This window comes from Nematolebias whitei, chromosome 3 (genome assembly GCF_014905685.2).
Source record: "Nematolebias whitei isolate Nwh7 chromosome 3, NemWhi1, whole genome shotgun sequence".
Lineage (NCBI taxonomy): Eukaryota > Metazoa > Chordata > Actinopteri > Cyprinodontiformes > Rivulidae > Nematolebias > Nematolebias whitei.
This window is the reverse complement of record NC_056500.1, coordinates 3,986,047-3,997,427: the sequence shown is the minus strand read 5'-3', so window position 1 is coordinate 3,997,427 and position 11,381 is coordinate 3,986,047. Positions and strand designations below refer to the sequence as shown.

Below are 11,381 nucleotides of genomic sequence, written 5' to 3'. Positions count from 1 at the left end.
TTAGTTAGCCTTTTGTTACGTTTAGCTTATAGTTAGCCTTTTGCTACCTATAGGTTTTAGTCAACCTTTTAATACTTAACAAAGAACGTCACTTCTGATTTTTAATTGGCACACAAACGTCTCATATTTATTTCTCCGATTGTTTTGATGTTTTGTGGAAACATCAAAGTAAAATGTTTTGTTTTCATCTCAACTTGAAAGAAGATAAAATGTGACACGGTGGTGTGAGGCCGCTCCCTCTGAGCTGTTAGCACAACGCTAACGTTGACCTCATCACAGGGAGACGCTCATTCCACAGTCCTGACCCGGTCCTGCTGGGACGGACCTGAGATCAGTCCTGACCCGGTCCTGCTGGGACGGACCTGAGATCAGTCCTGACCTGGTCCTGCGGGGACGGACCTGAGATCAGTCCTGACCTGGTCCTGCGGGGACGGACCTGAGATCAGTACTGACCTGGTCCTGCGGGGACGGACCTGAGATCAGTCCTGACCCGGTCCCGCGGGGACGGACCTGACCTCAGTTCTGACCCTGACCCGGTCCTGCGGGGACAGACCTGAGGTCAGTCCTGAGTCCAGTACCGTTTCTCCCCATCCTTAATGTTAAACCACATATCTGCGATTGGGTCCCAGAGACAACAGGTCCATGAGGAAAACCTGGACTTTCTGTCCCTGGTGGCACCTTTCAGGTCCTCCTGGAGGATCTCAGTGAGCTCCCAGTTCAGGAGGGACACGTAATCCCCAGGAGGCTGAAGGAGCAGCTGGACTCTGAGCTCAGGGTGAGGGTTGGAACATCTGGACCAGGACATGGACCACGATGGGACAAACCCCACCCAGAGGAGACGTTTCACCTCTTTCAGGTAAAGAACCACCGTCTTATCTTAGATGATCTGACTCTGATTCTGGAGGGACCGCCTTCGGCTGCAGAACCACAGTGAGACCCTGAGGTCCCTAAACGGACCGGTCTTCTGGTCTGATCACCTCGGCGTCCCGGTCGTGTAAAACAAAGACGCTGAAGACGTTATTTTTCTAATTGTTTAAGCAGATTAACAGGGATTAATGGGACTGTGAGGGTTTAACAGCTACTTCAGAGGTCAAAGGTCAGGGATGGCTTGTCCTCCATCTTTAATCTAAAACATAAATGATGTTTTGTTTGTGCTTTATTTCTCTGTGCCTGGTTTTTATTACCCCGTTTATATTTAGGTCTACATGATTACAGACGGATCTCCCTGCAAAACACAAACCATCCAGTGGCGTGTTTGTTTGCTCGGACTCGCTGGTCGTCATGGTAACGTGGGAGGGGACTGCAGCTGGCAGCTCTCGCTCCTTTCAAGGCGGTGATGGAGTTTTTCCTACGGTGTTTACCTTCCTGCAGGCCCAGCAGCTCGGTGAGGTTGGCCTCCCTCCGCTGCAGCTGCTGCACGTCCTGCTGCAGGACGGTGATGTTCTCGTTCAGGACGGCCTGGAGGGCGAAACAAACACACCCCGGACGGGGAAAATACTGAGAGCAGGAAGGAAAAAGTCAGACTCTGGTTTTATAGCTCTGTGGGCTCCTGCAGTCTGTTCCTGAGAGCAGAGTCAGTTTTTTCTGTGAAAACACAGCCGAACAGCTTCCCTGAAGATGACTGAATCTGTTAAAGCTAAAGCACAACTAAAGCTAAATGTAGCAATACAGTAGCTAAAGGCTAAAGTGAACTCATCAGCTGCTAAAGTTCAACTTTGTAAAATAGTAGCTACAAGCTAAAATTACTCATGCTCAAGTTCAAATTAGACAAACAGTGGATAAAGTTAAATGTAGCAACAACATAGCTAAAAACTAAAATGAGCTGAACTTTAGCTAAAGCCTAAATTAGTAAAACTGTAGCTAAATGCTAAAATGCAAAACCGTACATCAGGAAAACGTTTGTTAAACTGTTGCTAAAACTCAGATGTGACAACACTTTAGCTAAAAATTTAAATGAACAGTAGCTAAAAGCTAATTTTCGCTGAAGGTTGTCTAAAAACTAAAATGTGATGAACTATAGCTAAAAGCTCAAATTATCAAAACACTAGATTAAGGTAAATGTAGCAAACGTGTAGCTAACAATTACTTTGCTCATTAGTAGCTGAAAGTTTAAATTAAATCCATGTATAATACTAATGTAGTAAAACTGTTGCTTAAAACTAAAATTGGCTAAACTATAGCTAAAAGCCGAGCTTAACTAAACTATAGCAAGAAGCTAAATGTAGCAAAAACAGTAAATTAACTTTAATTAGTAGAACTATAGTTAAAACTCAAATGTAGCAACACTAGCTAAAAGCCACAAATGAGCAAAGCCAAATGTGTCAAACCATTGCTAACAGCTAAAATGTGCTCAACTCTAGCTGAAAGCTAAAATGAACTAAATAGTAAATTAAGTTAAAATTTGCAAAAACTAGTTAAAATGAAATAACAGTGAATAAAGCTAAATGTAGCAACAGTTAAAACTAAAATGAGCTCAATTATAGCTAAAATATTAAAGTAGCAAAACAGTAAATTGAGCTAAAATTTCCTAAACTGCACCAAAACAGAAGCTTAAGTTAAAAATAGCAGATCGGTTGCTAAAAAAATAAAACGATTAAAAACATAATTACAAGCTAAATATTGCATAACTAATAAAAGTTAAATTAATAAAGCAGTATATGAAAGTTAAAATCAGCTAAAAGTAGCTTAAGATGACAAAAGAAGTAAAAATGTTTGCAGGAACTGAAAAATGTTTTTTTTTTTCTGTGGAATTATTTTTTGTAGATGAAGATTATTTTCTGTGAAATTGAGCTAATCTGTATTAGCTGTGGTGGCCATCTTGAACTGCGTTGGGTTGCCGATGAGATATTTTGCTAACACACCTGTGGCTTTTACTTCTGAACATTAATACACTTTGTTAAAAATAGCTGAAAGGACGTTAAGTCATTTTTGAGCGTAATTGTTTAGCTCACAGAGTGTGAGACTGAACGTGACCTCAGAGCTGAGCTGTGGACTGAGAGCGAGGCGGGTCGGTCCAATCAGAACCATTTTTAGAGACATTCCTTTCGTTGAACGCAGCTGTTGTAGTTAGATGAGTTCTGACAGAGACGCAGAAGCTCTGAGCTGGTGAAGTGAAGCTCGGCAGACTACAAGGTCGGCCGCCATCGTTCATGCCGGAGGTCTGGACTGAGATTTGTTCTGGTCAGACCCTGAAGGCGTCGCGCTCAGCTGTGGCGGCCATCTTAAACAGCTGTTAGCCTGCTCAGGTGTTTTGTGTCACTGCTTTTGTGAAACGACTCGAGTCACCACCACTCTCCGTTTGGTCCACCTCTCTGGTACCAGACTGGACCCCCTTCAGAACCGTCTTTATTCTTTGTGGTTTAGAAATAACGTCCCTCAGAAATCCATCTCCCGCTCCATCCGACCATCGAGGACGTTGCTTCGGTCAGTTGTGGTGAAGATGAGTCCAAAGGCAACGCTCTGGATTTACTGTCTGTGTTCCAGCCCTCACCTGCGCTCACAAGGTTTGGATCAGGACCCAAAGAACCAGATCCTGGATCCAAGCAGCTGAAATGAGCTCCCTCTAGCTTTAGAGAGAGGGTGAGGAGCTCCGTCATCCAGGGGGAGCTCGGAGTAGAGTCGCTGCTCCTCTACAAGGAGAGGAGTCGGCTGAGGAGGTTCATCTGATCAGGACGCCTCCCTTTGGAGGTTTTCCAGGTCCCACTGGAGACCCAGGACTCATCTGAGGGATTATATCCTCTCTGGTATGGGAACTCTTTGGGGTCTTCCAGGAGGAACTGGAGAGGGAGGACCTGGGCTTCCTCCCCTGGACCTCAGCGACCCGACTTTGGGAGAAGATGGAGATTTCTCGTTGATTTTGTTTTGTGGATGTGAGCATCAAACAATCGCTGCCGGTGTGTCAGCTGCACGTCCATGATGTGAATGTCCTGAGGTTCATCCCAAAGGTTCTGGACTGGATTGAGTTCTGCTGACTGGAGACCCTGGGGGTCCAGTGGATCAAGTCTCATCAGACGAGAACATGTTTGTTTTCCAGTTTCTTATTGTCCAGCGTTGGTGTAGCCCCAGTTTCCTGCTCTCAGCTGACGGGAGCGACACCCAGCGTGGTCTTCTGATGGAGCCCATCTGCTGTGAGGGTGTGGAGCGGCCGGCGGAACAAGTGGGTATCAGACCCACGGTTCCTTTTGTATCATCTCCAGCCACTGCACCACACCGACATCAACGAGGCGTTTTCATTCACTCAGCTGTCGCCTACGAGATGATGTTCTTCAAACCCCAGAGATGGTTTTGTGAAAGTACCGGTAGATTCCTGAACTACTCAAAGCCTCAGTTCAAAGTCCGTTCTTCCTGTTCTGACGCTCGCGTTGAACTTCAGGAAGTCGTCTGCCACCGTCCTGAACGGGTCGTGGCTCTTTGAATCCGCAGCTTTACTAAAGTCTACCCCTCAGATCTGCGTCTTTGTCTTAAAAGTGTTCGTAACGTCGTCTGAGTTCATTTGCAACATATCCCTGATCCAAAACTTCGTGCTGGTCTCGGTGCCTCTTCTGCCTACAACGGTCAGAACCAGTGACCCGTCGGTGCGATCGAAACATGCATGCTTGTTAGTTTTATTTTTAATTTTATTTAAAAAACAAAGCATGCATCCGACCAGCCGGTCGAAGCAGACGGTCCTCTTGTCCTGATCCTGGTTCTGCTGAAGGTTTCTTCATCACGAGGGAGTGTTTCTTTCCACTGTCGCCTTCACGCTTGTTCAAGATGAGAGTTCAGTGATGGAGTTAAACTCAAAGCTGCTCCTCAGATAAATAAAGTTAAATTGTTATTTTTAATATTTCTGTTCAGTCCCTGAGACGACTTCTGTTGTGATATCTATAGAAATGAACTGGATTTAATTTATTTATTTATTATACACCTGTAGAAAGACGGACGCATTGTGGCGTCGTCCTCGTCTCTTTAACTTTTCTCTTGTACGAGCCGCAACGTCTTCCGTTCAAAATAATTTTGTGAAACCTGATGCTCATCTGCATCATCCCGAGCGTCACGTACACTTTTAATCTCCCCGCTCCAAGGTCAAGGTCTCAAATCAAGGTCGGGTGTTATACAGCGCCCTGCTTGTATAATGTGACGCATCCCCCACTCTCCTACAAACAACTTTCTCTGGTCCGTCGTCTTCTATCCAGCTTGTAAAAACTGTTAAGTCGTCGCTACTCCTTTTATTTACCATCAGATCTAAGTCTGAAACAATAAACTAGAAAGTTCCTGGAGAAACTTCGACGGGGACTGTCACTTTGTGGCCATTTTAAAACTTTGATTTGACAGTACTTTGTGTTGTTGGGCAGAACTCTCAGCTACAACCACGCCAGGTTTCAGCTCTATATCTTTCTTAAAGCCATTTAAATTTAGCTTTGGTGGTCATCTTGATTTTTTTATTTGAATTAATTATGTATTGGGCATTGCTTTCAGCTACAAACACACCAAATTTCAGGTGAATAACTTTAAAAACCTCCGAGTTATATCCATTTTAAATGAGCTTCGGCGGCCATCTTGATCCAAAATGGCTCCAAAGTTAATCAGTGTCCAGGTCGTGTGACCTCACTGTCAGAGGCTGTGAAGAGTTCTGCCAGTGTTTTCAATGAGAAGAATGGCGTCGCCATGGTAACTCAAAACTCCAATAAAAGTAAGAGCACACATCACGGCGCCGAGCCGGTCGCCTTGAAAGAACATTTGTTGGTGACGCGCTAAAGTTGATGGAAGAGCACGATCCTCTTCAGGTGGATGATGTTAGACGGCTGCAAAAATAAAGCGAGTTGTTTTCAGAGGTGTTGAGTTGCTGTCCTGCGATTGGCTGCTTGAACAGGTGGACCTAATGAAGGTCCGTAGTGAATAATCTAACAGGAGCATGTTCATGTTCTACGTCTGTTTGTTCCTGGAGCAGCTCAGCAGAAAGCGAAGCAACTTGAGTTTCCTGCGCTCGAACCTCCGGACACAGATTCACTCAGATTGTGATGTCTGACAAACGAACCCGGCTCTCGGGTGCACTTCGTACCAAATCTGAATCTGGTCCTTCCTCGTATCCACACGGCGGCTGCAAATATCACACGGAGTCTAAATATTTCACAGCTGCGAGCTCAGGGAGCAAGGATTAAACAGCCGTGGGTTAAATGCCTTCCCAGCATGCCTTGGGGCAGAGAACGCTGCAGAGCGTGACAACAGAAGATGAACTGAAGGAGTTAAAGAATTTGGAGCGTGAAGCTGAAGACAGGAAGCCGACAGGAAGCTTTGGTTTCCTGATGTGAACCAATGTCCTGTTTTCTCAGGAGACACGTTTACTTTAAAATAATTATAAATTTAATAAAGTATGACTTAAAACGTTGTAAGACCTGCATATCAGTCAGCAGGGGTGTGTTCAACAAGTCAGTGCTGGGGGGTTGTGTTTTTGGTAGTTTAATGTAGTTAATTGTTGTAAATCCTCAGTCGGGTTCGTTTCAGACTCTTTCTGCTCCTCTTTGACACCTGGGCCTAACGAGCTTCTCGTTATCTGAGAATTTTTAGTAAAGTTTATGGATGTTTTTAATTACTGTGATTGAGAAGTTAACTGCCCGTGAACCATATGTTTGGTTTAGTAGAGAGCTGAAGGAGGAGCTGGGTGAGGCTGCAGCATGCAGCTGGCACTCCAAGGTCACAGCTGGCATTCCAAGGTCACAGCTGGCAGTCTCAAGGTCACAGCTGGCAGTCTCAAGGTCACAGCTGGCACTCCAAGGTCACAGCTGGCAGTCTCAAGGTCACCTCCGAGTCTAAGCTTGGCTGAACATGAGTATAAAAACAAGCTGTACACAGCCCATGGCAGATTCTGCTGACTGGGCTTCGTGTGTACTTCCAGTATATCTGCGTGTACCTCCTGCATATCTGCATGTACTTCCTGTATATCTGTGTGTACTTCCTGTATATATGTGTGTACTTCCTGCATGTCTGCATGTACTTCCTGTATATCTTCGTGTACTTCCTGCATGTCTGCATGTACTTCCTGTATATCTTCGTGTACTGTCTGCATGTACTTCCTGTATATCTTTGTGTACTGTCTGCATGTACTTCCTGTATATCTTCGTGTACTGTCTGCATGTACTTCCTTTATATCTTTGTGTACTTCCTGCATGTCTGCATGTACTTCCTGTATATCTGCATGTACTTCCTGCATGTCTGCATGTACTTCCTGTATATCTGTGTGCACTTCCTGTATATGTGTGTAACCTGTCCTGAAATTCTGTCCTTGCAAGTAAAAACAGGTTAAAAATCTTCTCCGGTCATCGAGTGGAGCTCCCTTTGTGTAAGTGAGATAAAGTGAGACTGTTTCTTTACAACATTCTCCCTCCAGGAGATTTACTTCCTGGTTTCCAGGTCCCAGTGGTGCCCGATCCTGGTCCTGAAGGGCCTCCATCCTGCAGGTCTCAGTTGTGTTCCTGCTCTTGTTCTGCAGAACTTGTCTGTTCACTCGTTTATTCCAGTCAGGCGTCGGAGCAGAGAAACATCTCAAACATGCAGGACAGTGGCCCTGGAGGACCAGGATCCTGTCTGTTAGGTCTCTATCACCCGACACTGATGGGTGAAGGTGGTCAATACATCATTGTCCTCTGCGTGTGTTCATTTGTCTGTTAGCAAAATATCTCTAGAAGAACTGGATGGATTTTTAATGAAACCAGTGGGAATCATTGGACGTTTGTCTAGAACTCCCTTCAGCTTCACCAACCATGTTCTTGTTATTAAGGGACTTAAAGATGAGCAGTTTTATCTTCCATCAGATTATTCAAACAGAAGCAGCTCAACTTTCAGCTTAACTTTGAAATAATCTGCTGTTAAGCTGAAAGGTAAACAAAGGGAGCGTGAGGAAGTCAAAGTGTCGTGAAGACGTTTATCCTGCCGGTGAAAGTGAAACTCAGATCGTTGAACTCTGAGAGCAACGCCCACCCACAGTTTGTGGTTTCACACCGAGACAATCGTTTTCTGTTCGCTTTAATAAAACGTTAAAACTTTAAACTGACATCTGAGAACAAGCCCCGTTCTTTTCCAGAACCAGCTCAGGCTTTGACTTTTAGTAAACGGTTTCTGTTTTTTAGTATTAGCAGCTGTGACATGTGAAAGTCCCACTCTTGTTTCTGAAGATTTGATTTAATTTAAAACTTTCGGCCACGAGAAGCAGCGAGGGAGAAACGCTGCAATGATACGGCAAAAATGTGTCAAATAATCCCAGAAATTACTTTAAACTCCAGACAGGTTTTTATTTCTCTGTGCTATAAGGTGTAGGATACTGGTGGACAGATCTAATTAACAATAGCTTTATTAATATATATATATATATATATATATATATATATATATATATATATGTATATGTACAGTAGTCCCTCGCTACTTTGCGGTTTGTTTATCGTGGACTCGCTCTATCGCAGTTTTTCAAAATAAGATTGGACATGACACACAAATGGCTGGTTGACGGATGAGCCGCACGATCGGAATGAAATTTTTATTTAAAATAAATTATTTAGCACCTGCTGCACCTTTGTGCAGCCCACACTGCAGGATAAACTTCCTGCTGCAGCTGATCAGCTGTTCACCATGCAGAGTGGAGAAGTGGGCGTGGCCAAGAAAGCTTGCAGGTGGCAAAGAGCAGCGGAGACAGGGAGCTGAAATCATGACATTCTGTGTCTTTTAGAGCGTTTAAAGTTTAGAAACATTGTTTAGAATATTGCAAGAATGTGGGAAGGCTTTAAAATGCCTATATATATATATATATATATATATATACTAAGATAAACTACTACTTACTACTTGTACTACTATTCCTACTTTGTGGTTTTTCAGTTATCGCAGGTCTTCAGGGTACAGATCCCCCGCAATAAACGAGGGACTACTGTTTATATTGCACTAATAAGTGTCCTGCATTGTTTGTGTTTGTCTGTTAGCAAAATATCTCATGAGCAAGACAGATTTTAATGAAAGTATTGGACATTAATCAACCAACATTCATCTAAATCTGGAGTCAACACAATTAAAGATGGCCGCCACAGCTGATCGACATTAGCATTAATAAAAGTGGCTGTAACTCCTTTGGTTCTACAGATATCGAGCTGAAGTTTGGTGTGGTGGTAGCTGAGAGTCATCCTCGTCACATACCGTCACAACCTGCTAGAGCTCAAAGTGTGACGGGGACAACTCTCAGCTACTACCACACCAACGCTCAGCTCGATATCTGTAAAAATTACTGTTAAAATGAGGAAAATCTTGATTTTAAACTGTTGATGCAGTTGTGGAAATGTTTCAACGTTTTCAAAAACAACAGGAAAAGTCCAAAAATATGATTTAAAGATTCACTCCGATAAGTTTTAACATTCAAATGATCATTGTCTGTCTGTCAGTAAAATATCTCCTGAAGCAGTGGACAGCTCTGAACAGTTTGTTGATAAACTTCAACGTTCAACCGACTGTCGCAAAGACTGACTGTCTGAAGCTGTCAGCTGAACAGACACTGAGCTAACAGCTGGTGGTAGTAGCTGAGAGTGGTCCCAGTCAGTAACTCTGGCTGCAGAGTTCTCTGATCCTGGCGGGGCGGTGAGGAAGGAGTCGGAGCAGGAAGGGAGCAGTGGAGCAGAGGTGAAGGAAACGAACGGAGGAAGAGGAGGAGTGAGTCACGACGAACCACAAGACGAAGGCGCACATTTTCCAGCCTCGGGGAACCCGGAGCACTCGGCGCCCGACGGGAGGGAAAAATCCTTTCCCTCAGCTCGGGAGGGAAACTGACGTCTCCCAGGATGGAAAAAGGAGGGAGGAGGTCCGAAAACAGCCGGCGGGTCTAAAACCCTGAAAACAAAACTTCCTGCTCCTGTCCAAGTTCATCTGAACCTTTACATCCAAAACTTCAACCAGTGAGAATTCACCGGACATCAGCTTTAGAGTCGTTCGACCCTGCTGCTGCCCTGGGGTCAAAAAGACGCCTCACTTGTTTGACCCAAGGGCAGCAGCAGGGTCAGGCTCAGTTTGAAGTATTTAACAGTTGTTGTTTTTTTTTTTAGATCAGTTTAATTGAAGGAAACACCCAGCACTCCTCGAAGGAATGCATTATCGCCCGCCACCGTTCATTCCAGAGTTTAGTACCAGACATGGGAGGTGGCGGGCGATATGCATTCCTTTAGGAAACGCTGGAGTTGCTACCGATTGTGTATTCAACAATGCAAAAAACATTAAATTAATCTGGGATAGATTAACAAAAAAACATTATTCTGAAATGCAAATATGTCAACTACTTCATCCATCCATCCATCCATCCATCCATCCATCCATCCATCCATCCATCATCAGGTCTCGGAGGCAGCATCTTGAGCAGGGAGGTGCAGACATCTCTCCACTGCCACCTCTTGCAGCTCTTCTGGGAGGACCCCAAGCTGTTCCCAGGCCAACCAAGAGACATAGTCTCTCCAGCGTGTCCTGGGTCTTCCCCGGGGTCTCCTCCCAGTTGTACATGCTCGAAGCACCTCCCTAGGGAGGCGCCCAGGGAGCATCCTTTCCAGAGTTCGTGGCCATAGGTGAGGGTAGGAACGTAGACCGACCGGTAAACGGAGAGCTTTGCCTCACAGCTCAGCTCCCTCCTCACCACAACGGACCGGTACAGAGTCCACAATACTGTAGATGCTGCACCAATCCGTCTGTCTACCTCAGGCTCCATTCTTCCATCACTCGTGAACAAAACCCAGAGATACTTGAACTCCTCCATGAGGCGGAACCTCGCCCTCGACCTGAAGAGAGCAACTGGACTTGTTGAAATCTAAACACGTGGCAGTCCAGTGCTCTTGGGGGCCCCCTGCTGGTGTGGGGGACCATAAACCGCCGAGTGTTTCGCTAATACCTTCAGCCACCTTTGGCCACTGCCACAACTTTAGCTCAGTGTCTGTAAAAGAGGCCGAGTTGCAGCTACATTTGTGTTTGTTGGGGTCGATTCGCCTGTTTGAATTGTAACGATTGTGGACGTGCATCAGAAGAAGAGTTTCTGGAAATTTCTTTAAAACCCGTCCAGTTTTTCACCAGGTGTTTTGTTGAAGGACAAACAAACACAAATAACATTATCGCCCTTTCATCAGCAGGCGAAGATGAGGGCTGGGCCCTTCGGCTCAGATCTGTGGATCGGATCGTTGGATTCTTGAGGGAAAATATAAATTATTTGCAGGTTAAAGATGTTTTCAGAATAAAACTAAAAATCAAGACAGAAATAATTCTGGACCAGAATGATGAAAAGTTATTTTTGGCTTCGGCTCGGACTTTTCTTGTACAGACTTATGAACAACACGATGGATTCCTGAAGGAGTAAACCAGAAATGAGTTGAGGAGGAACAACACCTGAA

The 11,381-nt window shown here is 44.8% G+C and overlaps 1 protein-coding gene across 1 annotated transcript in view; it reads right to left on the bottom strand.

Annotated features, from left to right (window-relative positions):
• si:ch211-1a19.3 overlaps positions 1-11,381 on the bottom strand; it is a 13,409-nt gene that overhangs the window by 988 nt on the left and 1,040 nt on the right. Inside the window, exon 2 of the mRNA XM_037697803.1 lies at positions 1,362-1,458. Within this exon, the coding sequence (XP_037553731.1) occupies positions 1,362-1,458 (97 nt within the window). The remainder of the gene's footprint in view (positions 1-1,361; positions 1,459-11,381) is intronic.